The 25,059-nt window shown below is 37.5% G+C and overlaps 1 protein-coding gene across 3 annotated transcripts in view; it reads right to left on the bottom strand.

Annotated features, from left to right (window-relative positions):
• ZYG11B (zyg-11 family member B, cell cycle regulator) overlaps positions 1-24,612 on the bottom strand; it is a 75,232-nt gene extending 50,620 nt beyond the window's left edge. The window contains exons 1-3 of one of the 3 annotated variants that reach the window (XM_028489388.2): positions 24,405-24,603; positions 11,164-11,204; positions 2,047-2,212 (exon numbers count right to left, since the gene is read on the bottom strand). In XM_028489388.2, coding sequence (XP_028345189.1) covers positions 2,047-2,059 — 13 coding nt within the window. In that variant the 5' untranslated portion in view covers positions 2,060-2,212; positions 11,164-11,204; positions 24,405-24,603. Of the gene's footprint in view, positions 1-2,046; positions 2,213-11,163; positions 11,205-24,404 lie in introns of all 3 variants that reach the window. The other 2 variants (XR_003679634.2, XM_007109516.4) reach the window with 2 other exon arrangements.
• Positions 24,613-25,059: the final 447 nt, after the last annotated feature.

The following is a 25,059-nucleotide window of genomic DNA, read 5'->3' on the forward strand; positions in this document are numbered from 1 at the left end:
TTCACAGAACAACTTTTTTCCCATTTTATTATGAAAATTTTCAAACAAACAAACATTTATCAAACAACTTTTTAAAATTGTGACAAGAATTTGTTGTTTTGCATATTAGCAGTATCCACTCCTGACTGAAGGTGGATATGATTTTTACAAAGAGATTAAATAATTCAGAACACTTTTTGGTGAAAAAGGCAGGTAATCACATTGGGGAAACACAAATGGGGTCAGCACATTGTTTCTCTGACTCTCACTTTCCTCATCTGAAGGCAGTTTGAAAAAAAGAGGTAGAAAACACATTTTGATCAAGCATATAGCCTCCCCAAGACATTACTCTGGAGGACTATTATTTAGTTACATTTACTTAAAAACTACTTTCATTATTTTATCCATATAAAGCATTTGCCACAGTCCCTGGTATATAATAAGCATTCAATAAATGTTAGCTGCTATTATTAACCAATAGTAGTCATATTTCAAAAGGAATCTGGCAAAGTTAAAACTTCAGTTAACATTTATTCTTTTGATTGACAAGACTAGTTATATATATAAATATTTAAATTGAGCTTGGTAAGTGTAATCATTAAATTGAGACCAGAAGGAAATGTTAGCACTGGCATGATCTCTTAACTGTTGTGCAGCTTTGTAAGGGACCTTTAACTTTAACATGGATAGTCTATTGAAATTTACCCTAGTTCCTTTGGCAGGTTGGAAGAATTCAAAGACACTATAGACTTGAGCAGCTTAGTGAAAACCAAGGAATGTAGATGTCTTCTTCTTCCCTAAATTATTCCAAAATACCTCTATTACAGCCTTATTTCTCCCACCTTTCCTTGGAATGCATTATCTGCATTTGTGTTCGCTCTCCTCCTTCCCTCTCTCTCTCTCTCTCTCTCTCTCTATATATATATATATATATATATGCCAGATAATGGTATACACTTTTGCTGTGACTTTAAGTATACATAATAAATTTATATTTAATATTTAATAAAATATAATATTTATAAATATATTTTATTGGACTGTCCAAAAAGTTCGTTCGGGTTTTTCCGTAAGATGTTTTGGCCAACCCAATAGATGTGTATGTGTCTGTGTGTATATACATATTTAAAGTCACAACAAAAGTGTATACCATCATGAGGCATCTAGGAGCAGGAATTCCTCTAATGTAGGTATAGGAAGGTTGTGTGGCAGTGAAAAGAGCATAGATTTAGAATCAAACAGATCTGCATTTGAACCACGACATTTATTAACACTGTGACTCTTAACAAGTTACATCTCTGAACCTTAGTTTCCTTATCTGTATATAAATTGGATAAAAATAGCTATGTTGTAGGTTTTTGAGAAAAGTCAGATTCAAGAAAAGGATATAAAATGCCTGGCATTATTACATGCAAGAGGCAATCAATAAATGATAATTATCATTACTGCCACATTTTCATTCTATTTTATAGTTGTGGGAAAATTGTGTTTCTTACTTGTAAGAATTTATACACCCTAAATATATAAAGGCATTATATCTCTTTCAACTTAAAACTTATATAGAGGTAACAAAAATTATCAATATACATAACCAGAATTTCACAGATAAATCTTTCATAATTTATTTTCAGAATTTGTTTTTGAAAACAGAAGTAAGAAATTAGCTATGATTTCCCATTTCAAAGGTCAAAAGCAGAAACTAGTTTTTCCATAGTAGTATTTATTGATTTTCCTGCTGCCAAATGGTAATTTAAGGGTTTTAGACCAGCAGACTTCTAAACTGCTATTTTGGAAGAGAAGTTATTTTTGCCCTGAGAATGGCTTCTCAAAATAACAAAATAGAAGAAACAAACAAAAAAATGATTTGCCACATTAGAAAAGAAAAATGCTTATCACAAATTATAAAGTAAGTGGCAGGATTGGCAAAAATAAATGAATTCCTATTCCTAGAATTAGTGTTTTCTGTTATTTCTACGAAAATCATTATATGGCCACAGTAGCACTTCAAAATCCAATGCCAATTAACAGTGCATAATTTTTGTTTCCTCTATTTATTTCATTTCTTACCATGAAAAGCCATGGTCTGAAGCAGCCGATCAGCCACCTCCTGTGGGAATACTCCAGGTTCCTGCAGACACAGTGTTCCATCTTGCCTTGCTGAGCAGAACTTCTCAAGGTGAGTAGTCAGGAAATTCAAGCAGATATCAAGTAAGGAATAAGGAGATGCCTCCTCCTTGGATCCCAGGAAAAAACAAAGGGAAAACAAAAGCCAACAAGTTAGTTTCCAGAAAAGTGGAAAACAAAATATTCATTTCCTTGTTCAACAAGTACTTTTATTCAAATGTCTAGCTTGTGCTAGACATTTGGGAATACAACATGTGGTCCATGTTCTCAAGAAGCAGGAAACGAGAAACATTTAAACAAATATTTACATAAAGTCTATTAAATACTAAATATAGAGGATATACTGGATAGTCACATAAGCACATAGCAGAGTACCCTAATCAGTCAAGGATGGTCAGGGAAGACCTCAGAGGCACAGCAGATTAATCTTCCTAAATTACCAGCCCTAAATTACCCTCTACTGCTCAAAATGTCAATGGACTTCATGGGGTTGAAGACAAAAGACAAAATTCTTAGATTGTTAGAATGACGATGCCTGAGTCCTTCCAAAATCTAGCCCCAATTTACTTTCCAACTTAATCTCCCACAAAACTCCTATCCCAACCTAATAGTTCAAATATGATCAGTTTATTTGGGTAAAAGAATGTGCTATAGGTGTTATCCTCAAAAAAGAAAAAGGTTAACCCAGTTATTCCAATCTGAGGAATAAAGAACTAATCAAATAAGCACAAAGATTAAGTATAAGGGTTTTAATTACAGAAATAAACACTCTAAGTGCCCCCAACAACAATAATATAACTAAAATATAATTATAGTAGCTACCATCCATTAGGTGCTTTCTGTATGACTCTGCTTAGTGTTTAACATGAATTATCCATTATTCCATGTATTCCTCACCCCTACTTTACAAAGCAGTTCTGAAGGATTATCTTCATTTTTGCATAACTGAAAACTGGCTCAGAAAACTAACATCTTTCTCAGTATTCTACACACAGTAAGTGACAAAGTGTAGCTTCAAATTAAAACCTGACTCAGGAACACAACTCTTAATCATATTATACTACACATGTGACATTTTAATGGCTGAATAATATGCAGCCATTAAAAATTATAGTTCAAAGATATATTAATCAAATAGAAAAATACTCATAATAAAAGGTAAGTTTTGGGCCTTCCCTGGTGGTCCAGTGGGTAAGACTCCACATTCCCAATGCAGAGGGCCCGGGTTCGATCCCTGGTCAGGGAACTAGATCCCACGTGCATGCTGCAACTAAGAGTTCACATGCCACAACTAAGGAGCCCATGAGCCGCAACTAAGAAGCTCGCCTGCCGCAACTGAGGAGCTGGCGAGCCACAACCAAGGATCCCTGGAGCCGCTACTAAGGAGCCGGCAAGCTGCAACTAAGGAGTCCACGAGCCACAACTAAGACCTGGAGCAACCAAATAAATAAATAAATAAATAATTTTTAGGGCTTCCCTGGTGGCGCAGTGGTTGAGAGTCTGCCTGGCAATGCAGGGGAAACGGGTTCGGGCCCTGGTCTGGGAAGATCCCACATGCCGCGGAGCGACTTTTTTAAAAAGGTAAGTTTTAAAAAATACATAGTTTATAGAACTTCCTCAACCTGATAAAGGTCATCCATGAAAAACCCAATTAGTATCATACTTAATGTTGAAAGCCTGAATACTTTCCCCCTAAAATCAGGAATAAGACAAAGAAATCTACTCTCACCACTTCAATTCAACATTGTACTGAAGGTCCTAGAATTAGGTAAAAAAAAAAAAAAAAAAAGAAAACCAAAAAGAAAGAAAAAGAAAAAAAGAAATAAAAAGCATACAGATTGGAAAGGAAAAGTAAAACTGTCTCTATTTGCAGGTAACATAATTTTGTAAAAGAAAATCCTAAGGAATTCACACCAAAAAAACTATCAGATCTAAAACAGAAAAACCAAAAACAAGTTCATCATGGTTATAAGATATAAGATCAATATATAAAAATACCTATATTTCTATTCACTTACAATGAAAAGTATGAAAATGAAATTAAGGAAACAATTCCATTTAAAATAGCATTGGGACTTCCCTGGTGGCACAGTGGTTATGAATCCACCTGCAAATGCAGGGGACACGGGCTCAATCCCTGGCCCGGGATAATCCCACATTCTGTGGAGCAACTAAGCCCATGAGCCACAACTACTGAGCCTGCGCTCTAGAGCTCGCATGCCACGACTACTGAGCCCATGTACCACAATTACTGAAGCCCGCTCGCCTAGAGCCTACGCTCCGCAACAAGAGAAGCCACTGAAATGAGAAGCCTGCGCACCGCAAGGAAGAGTAGACCCCGCTCGCCACAACTAGAGAAAGCGTGCGTGCAGTAATGAAGGCCCAATGCAGCCAAAAAATAAATAAATACAAAATTTTTAAAGTTATTAAAATGGTTACATACTTTACAGTTTACAAAGCGCTTTCACATTGACACATTTGATATTGTAATAACTGAGTAAGATGGACAAAAAAGACATTATTTTTTAAGATGAGGAAACAGACTTCACAAAAGTTAAATGGTTGGCCCAATGAAGCAGACTGTGAGCTGCCAACCCTAAAACTTGTTCTTCTTTTCTTCCATGTTAATAAAACCTTTATTTTTTTTTTACCTGGGCACAGAACCACTTGTAACAAAGACTATATATCTCTGTAGCCTCTGCAGCTAGGTGTGGCTAGGACACATAAGAAAAAGTTCAGAGGAAGTAATTCTTCAAATTCAACTTCTCCATCACAGAACGTTGTCTATTCTGTCTTATTTCCTGTGTTGTAAGTATGAATTCTTTCTGCTTTTACTACTCTTCATTGTACCATCTTTCTAAATGTCTAAAATTCATCACCCAGATGAAACAATATGCCCTTTGACCTCCATTGGTAAGTTTCAAAATGATCTATTTATTTTACAAAGGAGAAAATAAATGAAAGTTGGGTAACTGTCAGAGGGGAGACATCTAAACCTTCTGAGTACATATTTTTAGAAGTCATTTTAACAGAACAAACCCAGGTAGCAACATATGGACATTTATAATATTTAATTAATCATTCTAAAAAATTTTTTTCTAATTGATAAAATATGTCCACAAACAAAAACAGGTTTTTAGACCCCACAAATTTTTCCTTTTCAAAGAAAACTTCCCCTTATCTCTATGTTAATTCCTATTAGTAAGCATAAGACTTTTCTAGTCAGCTGCTCTTCTATTGGGAATTATATGTGCCTAACAGTTAATCCACCTGCGCTTTGGAGCTACAGTGCAAATCCCAACTTTTCATTTACTAACTGTGTGACATTACACAAGTTACCTATCCTTTCTGCTCCTAAGTTTTCTCATCTTATAACGTAGATAATAATAATACCTACTTCATAAAGTTGCTGTGAGGATTCAGTGACATAAAACAGGAACCAAAGAACTTAGAATAATGGCAGTGCGTCTGGAAACACAGAGCCTGTAAGGGTCAGAGGCAGGATTCAAACCCAGGAAATGTAGCTCCAAGAGCTTATGCCCTTATCCACCATAATATACTACCTTTCCAACTTTATATACAAATTCTAAATATGTTATCTCACCTGATACTCAAAGGTCTGTGATGTGAACAAGGATAATCATCTCCATTTAAAGAAGAAAACAGAGACGTTATATATCAAGCCAGGGACAGGACTAGAACTGTACTCAGATTATCTGAGATCTACTTCAAAAACTATACTGCCATCTGTGACTCTCCAAATTCCAGTACTTTAAGCTAACACAGAAGTACTGAGAGATCAGTATTTCCTATTTTAGTAGTAGTAGTAGTGTTGTAGTAGTAGTAGTAGTAGTAGTAGTAGTAGTAGTAGTAGTAGTAGAAGCCATGCTGCAGCTTGCAGGATCTTAGTTCCCTAACTAGGGATTGAACCCGGCCATGGCAGTGAAAGTGCCGAGTCCTAACCACTGGACTGCCAGGGAATTCCCCTTATTTTTAAACACATAGCAGCCAGCACAGGAGGACTAACAAAGAAAGGATAAAGCAGAAGCTGGAATTCCGTGTCTAAACAATTCATCTCTTGGAAATTCCTGCTCAGAGAGATTTTTCCCTTCACCAGTTAGGCATACCCTAGGCAAAGTAGAAACAAAGTTCCTACTAAAAAAAGCAGAAGGGAGAGAAGGTCAAGTCTGATTTCATTTGGATCATAAGGAAATCCACACAGTTCAAAGACTAAACAATTTCTAGGAAGAACAAACAGGAAAGTTCTTTCTAATTAATTGAAATGGCTTCTACTCAATCTGGACCAACCCAGCTCCTCACTGCATAGCTTTTATCCTATCACTCTCCTAAAAAAAATTTCAAAGGCTCCATATCATCTATAAGCACAGCTCTCATGCTGGGAACACATTCAAGGGGTTCCTAGCAGAGGTGTGCCAGGGGACTAAAGCTACAGTATTAACTTGGCACATTTTAGAATAGCAAACACACTCAAAGCTTATTTGAGAGGATGAGAGTATGGGAGGTTGGGGGAGAGGGAATCAAGTTATGCAACCAGTAAATAAAATATTTTTGTACTGAAACAAATATATTATGTAAAAGGCAAACACTACATGAGTTTTAAGATAAAACACAAGATTACCAAGAAATTCCTGTTTGTAACATTAGTTTCAAGTAATTCCCTTTTCTATCCCACAGCAAATTTAGTTCCCTCTGCTGTTAGAAATTGGAAAAACAGAGACCTAAAGAATAAAGTGTAAACAATTTAGTAAGGTATTCAAAACGTTTTACTAACTGGCTCCAACCTTCCTTTCTAGCCGCATTTTCCACTTTTCCCTTCTCCCTCCAAACATGCTACCTACTAGATACACTAAACTGAGAGTTCCCTAAAGCAACCTACTATTTACCATCACTTCCTAAGCACTGTAACAGGCACTTTCACACCTCTGAGCCTTTTTTTAGATTAGTCCTTCTATGTGGCAAAATCTCACACATCTTCAACATTCAGTTCTGTGAATATCTTTCTTAATTTCCAGGGCAGAATTAATTTGACCCTCAGCACCTGGGTAATTAATCTGCACCATTAACTATTAGCTATTATGTAGTGAATGACAGTTGTGTGGTACCAGGCACCAATCCAGCAACTTTATATATACTTGCAATCTTCCAGACAACCTTGTTTTGAACAAAGTAGGTAAACTAAGGGTCAGAAAGATTAATTTACTATGAAAGATAACAGAGCCAGCAGATGGCAGAGCAAGAATAAAAATTACAAGAGTTATCATTCATGAAACACTATGTCTCAGGTCCTGGGTCAGAGCTCTTTAGATACATGAGCTCTTTCAATTTCTACATTCTATGAATCAAGCACCATTACAATATGCATTTTAATGAGGAAACTGAGGTTTCGGTTAAATATCTTCCCCATATACACATGGCTAGCATGTTGATAAACTGGAACTCCAACTTAAAAATGAGGCCAAAGCTTATATTTTTAAGCTCTTAAGCCAATATACTATAATAATATCATAATCATAATTATTGGGCTCATTATTTGTTAACATACGCTAATGTGCTATATGCAATAAACTATGCTAAGTATATTACATATATAATTTCATTTACTTCTCATTAAAATTCTGTAAGTTCTATCAGTATCCCCATTCTGTGAAGATGAAGACACTGAGCCTTTAAGGGCTTTATTAATTTGCCCAAGATGATACAGCTAATAAGTGCCAGAGCCAGGATTAGACCCCGGGCAATCTGATTCTAGAGTTAAGTCTGTGCTTTTACCACTACATAAGCTGCCCTTTATATCTGACTCCAAAGCTAGTTTTCTTTTATAATTCTGTTACACCATAGTTACTTATGACTGTATCTGTCTCCCCCACTAGACCATGATGCTGTTCAAGTTCAAGGAACATATTAACCCTTTCTGTATATCCTTAGCAGCCAAAACACTCCCTGATATTTACCTGTTAAAAGAAAAAAAGAACGAGTTCAAATTAGAATAGTGGTAAAGATACTTGCCCAGAGTCACAGTATTTGTAAGAAGTGGGGCAAAGATGCAAACCTAGGTCTACTGATTATGAAGTCCATATCTTTTCCACTATACTGTACCATACCTCAGGACAATTATTAGTTTGTCACTGACATAACTGCCGAAAAACAACTTGGAGACCTGTTGGTTGTTGCAGTGACTCACACATGAGGTGATATGCTATAGATTAGGGTAGAAGCAAAGAAAATGGAAAAAAAATCAAAAGTGAAAAATAATTCGAAGGAAGAATTGACAAAATACAGTAAGTGACCAAATAGGAAATAGATGCTGATTTTTTCTGAATCCCCAGTACTTAGCACAATGCCTGGCACTGTACTAGATACATGAGTATTCTCTGAAGGACTGACCAGCATTCATACAGCATACTTTTGACATACATTAGCTCACTTAGCCCTCACAACAGTTTTGTGGAGCTGGTATAATAGACACCATTTTGTATATGAGGATACTGGAGATAAGAAAGAACAGTGTACCCAAGTTCATCTAGTTAAAAATGTGGCAGAATTGGGCCTTGAACCAAAGTATTTAATTCCAAATACCATGTCCTTTTTCCTATCCCATATAGGCCGCTCAGATGAAGGAGGGAAAAGGGTAGAGGAAGGAGAAATCGAGATTTTTTAAAAAGTGTGTGTGTGTGTGTGTGTGTGTGTGTGTGTGTGTGTGTGTGTGTGTGTGTAAAGAGCACAGTTAAGCACACAGGATAAAATGCTAACATTTGGGGAATTTGGGTGAATGCCTACATGAGAATTCTTCGTGTTATTTTTGCAACTTTTTATAAGTCTGAAATTGTCAAAATAAAAAGTTAGAAAATAAAAATAAAAAATGAAATAGTAATTAATACTCCCATGAGGTCACTGACAAGACTGATAAGAAGACAAGGCAAGGAATTATTTCTTCAGGGGAATTTGTTAAGGCCGTGGAGAGTCTGTCTGCTTAGGCAAGTACAGAAAAGGAACTAATAATGCTTCTGTGAGAGAATTCAGCTGAATATACAGATTAAAATATCATCCCCTACTGGTGACAGTGGAGTCATAAGAATAGATAAACTCTCAGGGGAAGTGATCAGAAGCGATAACTAAGCCCTGTAATTAACTATCACATGTACAGCAGGCAGAATGACATGGTCCCTAAACAATGGCTGAAAAAATATCCTATGGAAAACAGCAAAAACACCACCAGTCTGAAAGAACAGCACAGCCCTTTATTTAATTTTTTTGGTTAACACAGTGTTTTCTAGAACAGGATATAATCCTGACACTGTGAATCATTCAAATCAAGTGTACCCAGATTAGTCCTCTCAAAATACTGCTGGTCAAAGTATAAATTGGCACAATTTTTCTGGATAGAAAAGACTTAATTACAATCTTAAAAACACCCAGTCTCTGGATCCAGTACTTCATCTAAGAATTTACCCAAAAAAACAAGCAAAGGGAAATAATTAGAGATATTAACAAAGGTATTTACACAAAGGGATTAATCACAGTTTTTCTGACCCCCCCCCAAAATAAACCCACATATAGAAATGCCTAAAACAGGGGGGGAAATGGCAAGCAAATTATGGTATATCAACTCTACAGATAATTACATAGCAATATGTATGTTTCTGAATAACTTTTTTTTTTTTTTTTTTTTTTTTTTGCAGTACGCGGGCCTCTCACTGTTGTGGCCTCTCCCGTTGCAGAGCACAGGCTCCGGAAGCGCAGGCTCAGCGGACATGGCTCACGGGCACAGCCGCTCCGCGGCATGTGGGATCTTCCCGGACCGGGGCACGAACCCGTGTCCCCTGCATCGGCAGGCGGACTCTCAACCACTGTGCCACCAGGGAAGCCCCTGAATAACTTCTAAAGACAGTAAAATACTAAGAATAAAGTTAGTCTAAGCAAAATAAAAACCGTACATGCAGCAGGATTTCACTTAAACATCTATACAGGCATAGGAAATGATATTACCTGAAAAGTTATTTCAGAAGATTATAAAGCTACCTCTAAACAGTATGTTACGATAAATCTATAGAAAAGAGCAAGGGAAAGATTTAAAATAAAACAGGATGGTTGACAGGACTTCCCTGGTGGTCCAGTAGTTAAAGGGTCCGAGCTTCCAATGCAGGGGGCGTAGGTTTGGCAAGCCCCCCCCAAAAAAAAAAAAAAAAAAAAAAACGGATAGTGAATACCTTGGATACCTTGGGGGTGGGTGGAAGTGGCATAGAAGAATGGAGCACACAAGGGAAAAAATGGTAGTGGTTATCTTCTATTTCTTAAGTTGGATGCTGGTCTTTAGATATTTGTTTACTATGTTCCATGGCTTACATAAATGTTTCATATAGTTTTCTAAATTATAAAATTATTAAAAATGAAAAAAGACAAGTAAAAATTTGTGGAAATATAAATAAAGCTATATTCATGTTTCTACTTTTCAAATATTACAAGATAACCAAAAATCAGTGTCAACTGAATCAATGATAGCCATACTTTTCAATAATATATGTATTCAAACTAGTAAAAATAGACATTTTTTATTAGACTCAATAAAACTATCTTAATTTTGAATGAAAACATGTGCTTGATATACACACATATACACACACTTTTATTTTTCCTAAATTGGCTATAATGTAACTTCTTACCACTGCTCCTATACTCTTTCCCAGTCTTACTTTCTCCATAGGTTTTACCGTCTAATAATGGTGGACTGGGTAGGAAAAGGAGTCTTGGCAGGGTTTTCAGGGGAAAGGCAAGGGACCAGCTATGATGTATAAAGGGAAGTAGATAGGAAATAAAAAGGGAATTTTAAGAAGCACATCTGTGAATTCTATTCTATTTTACAATGTTCAAAAATCTGCAAATAAAGACTTTGAGTTACTACAAAATGACTTTTGGCTGCAGGATTATGTTCCATGGATTATGACACTGCTCTGAGACTAAACTACATGGATCACAGCTTAGTTATACATAAGCAATTAAAGAATTTCTCCTGCTATTAAAGCTAGGTATATACACAAATACCTGCTCTTCTGGTCCTGTCTTTAGATGTCACAAAGCAGAACCTTGAAGGAACAACAAAACAAAACAAAAGAAAAAAACAAAGAACATTGAAGAAAAGAACAACTAAGCTGAAAGGAGGTTAGGAGAGGTCTTGAAATGACACCACCTAGGGGAGACACAGAGATATTAACAAAGGTATTTACAACGTTTCAAACGTTGAACAAAAGAAAAAAAAAAGTAATAATGAAAACCTTCATCATTAAACATCTGTCTAGCACTTCAATTTATAAAGCCTTTTCAAAACAATCATTATGACTCTATGAAGTAAGGAGAAAAGAGATTATTTTTGTTGAGGAAGCTGAGGTTCAGAGAAGGAATGTTACCAGTGGTAGTCATACCTCCCCTTCTTTATATATGCTGTCCTCTCTCCTTAGAGTGCCCTTCCCTACCTGTCCGTCTATCAAACTCCTACTCACACTACAAGAGCCAGTATATATGTCCACTCCTCCATGAAGCTGTCCCTCATATCCCAAAACACAGATTTAATCACACTACATTTTGTATATAGTTCTATTACAATTAGCCACTGTATAACTTATTTGTTTAGATGGCCATCTCCCCCTCAAGACTATGAATTCAAGGAAAGTTAGTAGATTTCAAATGCTTTTTGTCTATGGCCCACTTAAGTGGGGCAAAAAACCTCACAGCCTACCCACCCCTCTTGGTTCCCAAGTTCCAGTGGAGAACCATATTAACAAAGAAGTATCACTACAAGAGACTTTTATAGACATCTGCTTTAACAATAAAATGGATGTTTCCTATTTGAATAACAATACATTGTCAAAGTCTAAATTTGGAAATTTTTATGCCAAAAGTTCTATTAATGCAAATTTACATCACCACACACTAGATTAATAATAAAGTTAAATCAATGATAATTCACAATTAAAATACAAAACTAGTAACAATAAAAAAAACTACTATCAACTCAAGACAACATTGCTGAGGCACTGATTACAAAGCTCTCTTCCAAGAAATTACTGGAATTCCAACAAGCTACATTTGTATTGTACATATTTAGTAGGAGCTTTGCAACACTTCCAAGTATCAGAAAGATTTCTTCATAAGGAGTCTCTGAGGAATCACACATTGATACTCATTAGTTCTTCCTAACCTTCTTCTCATGGCTTTCTTTTAATCTTTCTAAATTTTAAATTTTCTTTCTTATACTCTCCTTCCTTGAAGTATTTAGTCATCTATGCAATACTCAGCTAGAGGCATACTCAGTCACTTCCCTGTGACTTAGTTATATAATTTGTTGGTTGCTTTGTTTTACATATTTAAAAGCTTCATTCTGTGACTATATTGCCAGGGTCATGACAAAGAAGCATTTCAGCATTCTGAGCAGTGGGCTACTTATTTCTAGCAAGTGGGGAGGTGGGGGACACTGAGAATTGACTACATATTGCAATTGTAGTCTACTGTTGGAGGAGACTGGGGCTTCCACTGTTGCTAGTATGATAAAAATGAAATATATCCTCATAGATCAGGCATCTTTTATATTTGGGAACTAAAGTCCTTAAAAATGCATCCAATAAATTAATAGTTGAATGAATTAGTAAGTTACTAGATGGTAACTTATCTCAAAATTCATTTTATTTCTCCTCATGAAACTACTTCAGGAAATATCTGACACAAAAAATATTAAGATTGCCTTAATTTCTCAAGACAGACCTTGTGGACTTCAAAATTGCTGAATAATGAGGTCTCTCTTTTGCTTAATTAAAAGGAAAAATACACTTTACAGATGATGCCAGTAACAGTAGCTTACAGTGAATAAAGCAAATTCATATCCTTTATTTCATTTGATAACTTTATGAAGTGAAAAAGGAACTTTATGAAGCAAAAGGAAATATATTACAAATTTCATTTTACAGTTAAGGAAGCTGAGGCACAAAAATGAAGTGATGCTTCCAGTGGCATTGTGCTTAGCAGGAAAAATACTGGACCAAGATTTGAATTCAGTGCTGTTATACTGCAAATTACCTAGCTCTCCTGATCCTCAGTCCTGTCTTTTGTAGAATGGGGATAATATTAGTACTTATCTCATGATGCTACTGTCAGGATGAAGGGCAAAGATGTGTTTAAAGCCCCCAGCACAATGCCTAACAGAGTAATTACTCAGTAAATGTTCCCTTCTCACTTAATAGTCATGATCTTGCGCAAGTTATATAAATTCAAGTTTCAGACACACAGAGCAGAAGGTTCATGATTGTAAATTCTCAAGAGAGAATTTTCCCATCCAGAGACCATGTCAAGATAAATAAGTTCCTTTGTTTCCCTACACCATCAGGCAGATATTTTTTAGTCTACATTTTCACCAACGGTGTGGGCATTTTGTTAGGTGTTAGGGTCCTGGCTTTATGTAGTTGTCTCAGTTCCGACTCATATGACAGGCTCAAAACTCTCACCTCCTACCTGAAAGGCTCCTAGGACTGACAGATCCTCCAATAGAAGGTAATGGCTCTGACAGTGCTCCTTTTTTTTGCAACCCTGGATGATTTTTTCCTAAAGATTGGACCAGAAACCAGGTGACTACAAAGATTACAAACTTGACAATTTCAGCACTAGAAATAATTTTTTTTACTGACATCTCTCTGAAGGACTATGTAACACTGCAGTGAAAAGCATGGGTTTGGGAGTCAGACTACCTGGATTAAAATGCCAGCTCTACCACTTACAAAACAATGTAACTTTAGGCATAAATACTTAATCTCCCCATACCTGTTTCCTGATCTGTAAAATACAGACAATAATAGTACCTACATCACAGGATTGTTGTCAGAATTAAACAAATTTTAGGTGAAAGACACTTAGAACAGTGACGGGCATATATTAAATGCTCAATAAATGTTAGCTACTACTATACAATATAAACTCCATAGAACAAACACTATGTTTTGTTCACTGCTGTATTCCCAGAGCCAACAATAATGCCTACTACATAGTAGGCACTAAATGCCTGTTGAATGAATAAATGAACAGTCAAGCACAAATTTATTATTAGGTGTATTTAAAATACTTATTTGCTCCTAGAGAAAGAGACTATATGTCTAGAGAGAAATATTAAGCCCCAAGCCTAGCCTTGAAATTAAACAATGGGATTGAAAAGCAGACAAATGTCATTTGAGTTGATTTTGATATAAGAAACCAGATATTAGAACAATCTTTGATTCCTCATTTTAGTAGTATTCCATGGGAAATCTCTTTTTAGTTTATGGGGGTTTTTTTTCCCCTTGTATTTTTTACTACTGTTTCAACCAAGTTAGACTTCCAGGAATAAACACCTAATGCAACCTTAGATTTGATTTAATCCCTTTACCTTCTCTTTCCCCAAATACAATCATTTTACGAATGAGGGAGAAGGTCAAGAAGGTAGTACCAAAGGCACAGATATATTGTGCTCAAGGGTACAGATCTTTCGAATTATTTGGCATGGACTGAGGGGAATTATTTTTCTTTTTAAAAAAAACCACCAACTAGGGAATTCCTTGGCGGTCCAGTGGTTAGGACTCTGCACTTCCACTGCAGGGAGCATGGGTTCGATCCCTGGTCAGGGAAACAAGATTCCACATGCCATGTAGCACAGCCAGAAAAAACAACAACAACCAAAAAAAACCACCAACTACTCTTCAGAGTTCCCTAGACACCAAATAAAAATGCAGGTAAGGCAAGCTTCTTGCATGTGTCACTTCAAGGCTTGGGCAGTGTGGCAAATGGCTGTGTGTTAAAGGGCAAGGAGCTAGATTTCTATCTAAAAAAGATCAAGGCCTGCAAAGGTAAATAAATCCCCTTCCCTTCCATCTTAGCTCATGTAATAAAGCTATTCTAAGAAACAAAACAAAAATCCAGGTCAGTAATCACTGAGCAGATGAGATCATAGGAATCAACAACTCAAAGATATACTTTAGCATTATTTTCCTCTAAACTACTAGCATTAGTTTTGAAATATAATATGGTAAACAGAGAAGCTTGGTTAATAATGGAAAGAGCACTGGGCTTGCAGTCAGTCCTGGCTCTGCTACTTAGTAGCTGTGTGTCCTTAGGCAAATAAATTAACTTCTCAGTTTTCTTATCTGTAAAACCAATGCTAGACCTCTATCTCGACTACCTCACAAAATGGCAGTGAGGAATAAATGGGATGTGTATGAACGTGTCTTTAAAATACGAAAGTACCATGGAAATATTAACATAATTGAATAAAGGGTTTCTGGTGTGAAAAATTGGGCAATATATTAATGGAGTTTACACAAAATTAAAACCTATAAAAGCAGCTTGGGACTTCCTTGGTGGTGCAGTGGTTAAGAATCCACCTGCCAATGCAGGGGACACGGGTTCGAGCCCTGGACCGGGAAGATCCCACATGCCCCAGAGCAACTAAGCCCGTGTGCCACAACTACTGAGCCTGTACTCTAGAGCCCACGAGCCACAACTACTGAGCCCGTGTGCCACAACTACTGAAGCCTGCGCACCTAGACCCTGTGCTCCACAGCAAGAGAAGCCACTGCAATGAAAAGCCCGAGCACCGCAACGAAGAGTAGCCCCCGCTCACCACAACTAGAGAAAGCCCGCGCGCAGCAACAAAGACCCAATGCAACGAACACCCAATGCAGCCAAAAATAAAACAAATAAATTTATAAAGAAGAAAAAAAAAGTGGCATGCCCTGATTCCATAGTACTATAGGTAATAGAATATATCTACTTTACTAAAATATTTACCTTTAACATGCTAGAATCTTACTACATTTTTTAAGAGGTGGAAGGGATTACAGAGAGGATTTAATACAACCTTTTCACTTTAGAGATTTAAAAATGGAGGCACAGAGAGGTAAAACGATTTGCCATAAGTTAAAAGGCCTATGAAAAGAATATAACTGATATTACGTAACATTGAAACTTTTTTTAAATGCCCTTAGGAAAGGAGAATATGACATTGAACAGGCATTAAGATGTTTTTGAGAGCTAAGAAAAGTGTTTATACGAGGGAGAACTGGAAATAGGAAAAAAGAAAAAAGATCTTTATACAGAGCTAACAAAATGTTTAAATAATTAACCACCCCTCTACATTTACCAGTCACTGATTCTTTACTATCTGTACTTAAATATTCTGTTCTCCGGAAGGATACATCCACAAATTATAGACAAATAATTTGCAAATTTTTATACAAAGGGATATTGCTTTGCAATTCATCTTGAAATCACTTGGCTTCTTCCCCAACTCTTTCTGATGAACTCTTCTGGACAGAAATGTTTATCCTAGGTCAAAAGTATCACTTAACGCTAGTAAGAGAAACTGTCTGATCCAAAATTTGTTACCCATCAAAACTCTTTTTCCCCTCAGGAACCTGTACAGAGTGTTCACCTTTTCTTCCCCTTTTTCATGACTCACATCTCAGTTAACATTACCTTATGCACTTCTCTACAAAATACACATATTCTTTCATTGAACAAATATTTATTTACTTAATGTGTCTCATGCATTATGCCAAGTGCTTAAGACATGAAGTTGAAAAAATACAACTCTGTTCTTACCCTCAGAGAGCTCATAATCTGGAGAGAGAGCCAGCCTCCTTAAAAACAATACCACCACCACCGGGTAACTGCTGTAACCAAAGCATATACAATATACAGGGGAGGCAAATAAGAAAGGAGGAACCCAAGGCTGCCTGAGGGTAAATGAAGGCTTCACAAGGAGGTACGGTTTAAGGGGACACCTGAAGGTTAAATAATCAAGAAGGGCACAGCATTCTAGGCTAAAGGAACAGTGTAAGCAAAACTAGAGGCACGATAAACAGCATGTGTGCTCAGTATTACTGAGCAGGAAATGCAATGACTTTTTCTCATAAAGTGATTAGCTCATTAAAGAATCAGATCTTAAGAATCCTAGTATACTATGCAAAACTATTTGCTGAGCCCCCACTATGTGCTAGATGCTGCCAAGTACACAGGATACAGATCTTTGTAGACCCATTGCTGGCCATATGTACAGCTGCCACCTGAGTTGTGCAGTACAATCTATGTGGCTGCAGCAGCGCTATAAGACCACTATAAACTAGCGGGGCCTAAACTGTAGGTTCCTTAAGCGTAGAGAAGAGTCCACAAATTTACATGCATACCAAGTATGCTCTGTCTACAAAAATATCTTGAAATGCACACTTTCAGTGCACAGTAGATGCTGTTAGAATTAAGAGTGCAGTATCACTTTAAAATAATACTTAATTTCTACCAGCCTTTTGGTTTTTTCCCCCAACTGATGTATTCTAAAAGCATATTCCTGTCACGTGTCTCAAGCTTTTCAATGTTAAAAAAGTATCTAAATGCTAAACACAGAATGCCACCAACATCTGATACTCTCCAAATGCTTTGAAGAAAGACGATTTGGCAATATGGATCAAGAACCATAAAATTATATACACCCTTTGACATATTCAATAAATATGAATTACTTTTATAATGGAAACAATGGTACAAATATCTTAAATGCCTAAATTCAGTTTAGATTCCTACAGTCTCATAGAGTACAGGGAAGGTGTTTGAAATAGCACAGACTTAGGGGTTGGACAAACCTGTGCTTGAATCCTGTTCTGCCACTTATTAAGTATATGACTATAGGAAAGTTACCTGATTTCTCAAAGCCTCAGTTTTCTTAACTGCGCAATGAGAAAGCATCATCAACCTCATGGAACTGTAAAGATTAATTAGTACATCATCTGATACATTGTGTGCTCACTAAATGTTTGAGATCATGCTCTCTAAATAAATGTCCCAGCATTCAAGAATTTTGTTTTGGGCTTCCCTGATGGCACAGCGGTTAAGAATCTGCCTGCCAACGCAGGGGACACGGGTTCGATCCCTGGACCGGGAAGATCCCACAAACCGTGGAGCAACTAAGCCCGTGCGCCACAACTACTGAGCCTGCGCTATGGAGCCCGCATGCCACAACTACTGAAGCCCGTGCGCCTAGAGCCTGTGCTCCGCAACAAGAGAAGTCACCACAATGAGAAGCCCGCACACCGCAACGGAGAGTAGCCCCCGCTCACCGCAATTAGAGACAGCCCATGCACAGCAACGAAGACCTAACACAGCCAAAAATAAAAAAACAAAAACGAAAAAAAGTTCTGTAAAAAGAAAAAGAACTTTGTTTTAACATTATTTTCCCATTTTAATTATTAGCATTAAAAATGTCTTTTATTCTATTGCAGATAATGACTATTTCTGCTACTTATTGGTTACATATTTTTAAGGGTTAGCTTTAGAACCTATGCAAAAAGTAGTGTTCTAGCCAGCATTTCCTAATTCATGGATGATTCAATCATTAAATTCAACATTGATAACTAGTTCATTCTGTTTTATTAAAAGTATTTTTTAATTGAAGTATAGTTGATTTACAATGTTGTACCAATCTCTGCTGTACAGCAAAGTAACTCAGTTATACACATGTAAACATCAATTTGTATATTTTTGACCATCTAATAATTATTTAAATTTTTCTCCTGTAAAAACAGAATAGTTGAGAGTATCCAAAAATTTATCCACTGAACATGTGTGAATTAGTGGAAATGAGAAAAGTGGCTCATCATATTATAGTCACTCAGTTGTTATAACTTCATCTGAACACAGAACAACACAGTAATTTTAAATTATTTTTATTCTTAGAATGAACTGTTGGTTAAAGACAGGAAACACAAGCTGCACTGATGATGAAATAAGAGTAAATGAGTGCATTTATCTTATCAGGATTCTTAAATGGTACATCAAGATATCTCAGTATTTTTTTTAAGTATTAAAAAAAGAAATGTGATGATAGTTATATCCAATTTGGATTTTCAATATTAGAAATAAACTATCCATACCTCCAATGTTTTATTTGTGGAGACAAGCTTGCAAGCAACAGCCTAGAACCATTGTTTTTATTTTGTCGCTTAGAAACAAAACAGAAAAATTATAAAAACCTACTGATTTTTATTGATCCACCTCCTAGAGTAATGAAAATAAAAACAAAAGTATACAAATGGGACCTAATTAAACTTAAAAGCTTTTGCACAGCAAAGGAAACCATAAACAAAAAGACAACCCACAGAATGGGAGAAAATATTTGCAAATGAAGCAACTGACAAGGGATTAATCTCCTAAATATACAAACAGCTCATGCAACTCAATATCAAAAAAACAAACAACCCAATCAAAAAATGGGCAGAAGATCTAAATAGACATTTCTCCAAACAAGACATACAGACAACCAAAAAGCACATGAAAAGATGCTCAACATGTCTAATTATTAAAGAAATACAAATCAAAACTACAATGAGGTATCACCTCACAAATGTCCACTGACAAAGGAATGGATAAAGAAGATGTGGTACATATATAAAATGCAATATTACTTAGCCGTAAAAAAGAATGAAATAATGCCATCTGCAGCAACATGGATGGACCTAGAGATTGTCATACTGAGTGAAGTAAGTCAGACAGAGAAAGACAAGTATCGTATAATATCGCTTATAAGTAGAATCTTAAAAAACGGTACAAATGAGCTTATTTTAAAAAGAGAAATAGAGTCACAGATGTAGAAAACAAACTTATGGTTACCAAGGGGGAAGCAGGGTAGGGGGTTGGGAGATTGGGATTGACATATACACACTACTATATATAAAACAGATAACTAATAAGGACCTACTGTATAGCACAGGGAACTCTACTCAATACTCTGTAATGACCTATATGGGAAAAGAATTTTAAAAAGAGTGGATACATGTATGTATAACTGATTCACTTTGTTGTACACCAGAAACTAACACAACATTGTAAATCAACTATAGTCCAATAAAAATTAATTTTAAAAAAACCCACTGGGGCTTCCCTAGTGGCGCAGTGGTTGAGAGTCCGCCTGCCGATGCAGGGCACACAGGTTCGTCCGGTCCGGGAAGATCGCACGTGCCTGGGCCCGTGAGCCATGGCCGCTGAGCCTGCGCATCCAGAGCCTGTGCTCCGCAACGGAGAGGCCACAACAGTGAGAAGCCCGCGCACCGCAAAAAAAAAAAAAAAAAAAAAACACTGATTTTTTTAAAGTACAAAAAAAGCAAGAATTCCTAATTTAAGGTTAAAAAGTCAGTTCTTATCTATTTTGATGCCATAAGCATAATTAATTTCAATCTACACTGTAATATTCATTTAAAAATATGCTTTATCTTATGTTAACGTGTCATTTGTTGAACAGTAATGGCTGAAATTTGTTTTAAGGTATTTTGTTCAGTATATTATTAAATAACCTGTATATATAATTCAAAAATAAAATATATATATTAAATATATATATATTAAAATTACTCCTTTCTCATACCACACAAAAACTATTTTAAAAAATTAAATAAGGTTGGGAAGTGCTAATTCTCCCTCTATATGACCTAACACATGACCTTTGGGAGACTTACTGTTTGTAAATTAAGGACTTTGGTATGGTAAATTTACCTTGTTTTTATATTCTCATAAAACCCTAAAGGCAGCATATATGAAAACCGAGGCCCAGAGAGCAAAATTGCAAAGCTGTTAGTGATTCTATAACTCCTTAGTAATGCCTCTGTGGAAAATTCACTTAGCCAAAAAGTGGTGTGCCAGATCTTCCTATTTCATTTCCCTATACTCTCCTTCCTCCAATTTAAATCATCACCACCACCACCACAAGATTAGAGTGAAAGTTCACGCACTTCCTTTTCACCCAGACTAGTGCAACAGCTCTTGCCACTCCAAATCATGTTTCATATTGATTTGGAGTGATCATCCTCAAAATCTCTTATGATAATTCCTTCACATCTTTCAAGGTACCCAAGGTTTTTACAATGAGGCCCAAACTCCTGAGCCTATGATTCAAGGTCCTCCATAATTTGACCCTAGGCTCACCTAGTCTTGCATCCTATCACACCCTTAATGCTACAATCATACATTTCCCTGCATACATCCTTCAGTTTCAGCTTCTATGCTCAAGCTAGTCCCTTTGCCAAGAATGGCTTTCCTTTCCAAACTCTTACCCAACAAAACCCACAAGTTAAAACTCCAATTCAAATGTCCCTTCTCAACAAAGCCTCCCTGACTTTCTCTGATCTTCCCCAAAGCCATCCATCCATTCAACAAATATTTATTAAGCACTTATTATGCACCAGGCACTATGTAGGTGTTAAAGATACAATATGAGCCAAACAAACACAGTCTCTACCTTCAAAGAGCTAATACTTACCTCATTGGGTTGCTATGAGGATTAAATGAGATAAAATATGTAAAGCACTTAAAACAGGGCCTATACAGAGTCATGTTCAATAAATATTAGCTATTAGTGTTGCTGCCTAACCATTCTATTTAAAATAGTTGCCATACACAAATAGATGTCACTTTATAACTTACCCTGATTCGTTTCTTCTTAGCATTTATAACTATTCTCATTATACATTTGTTTACTATCTACCTTACCCCAAGGGACTATGTCTTTTTTTTTAAACCACTGTAACCACAATGCCTAGAACATTACCTGGCCCTCAGAAGCTAGTCAAAAGCCACTTCTGTATCATTGACTTTTATGGTCTGGGGGTAGAGACAGACATTAACCGAAAAGTCATATTAAGAAATACAAAATTACAATTGATGTGTACTCTATGAAAGAGAGTTACATAATGGAGGTGTGTGACTTAGGGTTGTTTGGGAGTTTCTTCTGATGAGTAGGCAGGGCAGTTGGGGTTTCCCTGACTTCCTTGAGCTGAGAACTCCAGGATATGCAGGGTTAACAGGCAAGAGAGAGTACTATCACAGGTCATTCACATGTGCTATTTGTTCTATCTGGTTTTCCACAACACAACTCCTGTAATTTAATCCTTTAGGTTTCTTCCTGAAAGTAGGATCCTTTGGGAAGCCATCCCTAACTATTCAAAACACAACATAACAATGATAATTTTGAAAAATATAAAATACGAAGCTTTATAATAATGTTTGGTTCTATTTATTGAGTGCCTACTATTCCTGTTACAAAAGGAAATTTTTTAAAGTAGCCTCTACGAATAATTCCTAGCTCATAATAAGCTAATATTTTGCCTTCTCTTCACCTCTCCCATACATATACTTTTACACTGTGCGCATGTGTTTTAACAAGTAAGGAAAAATCCAATTAGTTGGAGACAAAGTCTAAACCATAACCATGTCTAACGTCTTTCTAGTCTCATTTCCTACTACACATCCTCATTCCTGCATTCTTCATGTCACATAAAGATAATCCTGCTACCTACAATACATCCTAATTACTTTCTACTCACATTCACAACAAAGTATTCTTCCCCTACCCCAAATGATCTATATAAATCCTATTCACCTTTCAGGCCCAGCTCAAACGGCACTTTTGGATCCTAAATACCCAAAAAGGAGTTCATAACTCCCTCTGTACTCATACATTCATTCTCAGTGGGAAGGCTACCACTTCCAAAAATCTAGCCATTTGGTGTATTTGATGGGACAGCTCTTTATTCTGAAAAGAAGATCATCACATCTTACTAAATTTCCTTTTTGCACCAAAAATAAGATTCTCAAACTCACTCTTTCTGTGTAGTCCACTAGTTGCCTCAAATTTCAGTTCAAGATTATATTTGTCAGATAGGAAAATGAGACCATAAAGTGAAATCATTCAAGCACCTACTTGGCCTGGGCACTGGTAATAACAGGAGTTAAGTAAGGCATAGTCACTGCCTAGAATTCACATTTCAGGGGAAGAAACAGGTTAACATACAATGACAGTGTGATGAGTTGTGAATGTGAAGGGTTGTTGTGGAGGCAGACACTGGAGAATGACAACCTAAAAATGCAGAGTCAGTGAGTTAGGAAAAGTTCACCGATTAAATAACTTCACAATAAACCACTCTCCAAAAAAGCAGATGGGGAAAAAACAGAAATTAACTAACCTCCTAGGAGAACATAATTACCAGGACTTCGTTATGACTAGAATGTCTTATTCCTCCCAGAGACCAAAATTTAGATTGCTGCATATAATGGAGCAATGGGTTCATTAAATGAACTGCAAACCATGTGTAACCCAACTCAATGAAAAACCCACTGAAGCTTCAAACAGGCAAGAGAAACAGGAAGGAGAGAGAAAATTTGCAAATGTAAGGCTCTCCCAACTAAAAGCAGAGAGGGCAAAACAAATGAAGATAATACAAGGTATAAAGAAACTGTCACATTCTGACTGCCAAGCTGATTTTCGGTCTCCAGATGCTCTGGTCTCTGCCTCCAAACAAAAACCATTTGTTCTGAGTAATAGTAAAGCTTGTAAATAAATATTTTTAAATTTCCCAAACTGTACCTCCACATTAAAAGATACTCAAAAAAAACATTCATTTTAAAACGTTTTAAGTTATTTCTGTCAAAAGGCCAAATTTCTCATAAGGCCATAGTATGCATGCCGGCCCTCACCCCATGCCTCACTCCATCACTCCAAAACACACTATCACTCAGGTTTTGCACTGACATTAGGTAATAAGGCTTGCAGGCTCTCTCCAACACCTCCAATCTCCCTCTTCCCTCTACAAAAAAGAAAAGGAAGAAGAAAGCCTGCGACCCCCTATCTGCCCGCCCTACAGCTCCTGGGAAGCAATCGTCCTCAAATTGTTCCTGCTTAGACCCTTGAATCCCTTAGAAGGAAATGGGAACAGCTGTGAGAGCGGGGAAGAGAGGACATCCGATAAGGGGGAGAGGAAATGTGGATGGTGGAGGACGAAAAGGAGAAAGGATACAGAGAGGAGAGGACAGTGTTAATAATATGGTGAAAGGGGGTAAGAAGCGAGAGCAAAGAGCAGGAGCGAAAAAGAGGGAGGAAAAAGAAGGACGGCGTAGACTTCCCAAAAGAGAGAACAAGGCAAAATGGTAGAGGAGAAAAGGAAGGTCGGGTTAAAGGACGAGGAGGAATAGGCAAAGGGGAACGCGAAAGAAGCTGTCACTGGGGGTGATTTCAAAAAAGGGTGTCACCGAGTGGAGAGAGATTAAGGGGGGGAGGGCTGTCACCTCAGTAGGTGGCCGGGGACCAAGGGGAAGAAGGAGTCGGTCACCGAGGGGGAGGTAACAAGGTGGGGAGGTAAAGGCAGGAGCAGACGGGGCATCAGAGCTGGGGAGGGCAGGGCCGCGGGGGCCAGGGTGGCTGGCGGCTGCGGCTCAGGCAGGCCTCGCTCTCTCACCATGGCTGCGCCGGCCTGGTCCTCGGGCATGCAGCCTCTGTCCTGGGCTCCGCGGCGGGCCGGGCCTGAGCCCGCCCCCAGGCTGAACCTGCGCGGGGGCTCCAGGAGGCTCCGACGAACGGCGGCTCCGGGCTTGGCCCAGGCCTCGGCCTCCTTGCCTCACAAGCTGGAAGATCAGCAGCCGCAGCCGCAGCCCGACCCGGAGCGCAGACTCCGCCCCCGAGGCCCCGCCCCCGCCCGCCAGCCGGAGCTTGGCCCCGCCTCCTCTCTCTCACTGCGCAGACTCGGCGGAGGAGTCCCAACAATAACCACCCCCACCTGCCCCACCCCCGATTTCTGGCTTCTCCCCTTCCCAGGCCCTTAAAGGAGCCACACTTACTCAAATAACTAGAGCTTATAAATAAGAGCTTTAAATATACAACGTAACAGGAGATTAGAGCTGTCACTCCTTTCGGTCACCTATAGACCCCCGTGCTCTGTCTGGTTCATTGTCATTCATTCTTATTGTTATAATTCTTGGTGATTTCAGTTGTTTTAGATGATTCCTCCAATGCCCTAACTTCTCAGGTTCCTCTCCTCTAGGGATCACCCTTGCCTCAGCCTCTCATTTCCTTGCTCATACTTTAGGTCTTCGCATTTCCAGTAACTGTAACTC

The sequence above is a fragment of the Physeter macrocephalus genome, chromosome 4, assembly GCF_002837175.3.
Source record: "Physeter macrocephalus isolate SW-GA chromosome 4, ASM283717v5, whole genome shotgun sequence".
Taxonomy (NCBI): domain Eukaryota; kingdom Metazoa; phylum Chordata; class Mammalia; order Artiodactyla; family Physeteridae; genus Physeter; species Physeter macrocephalus.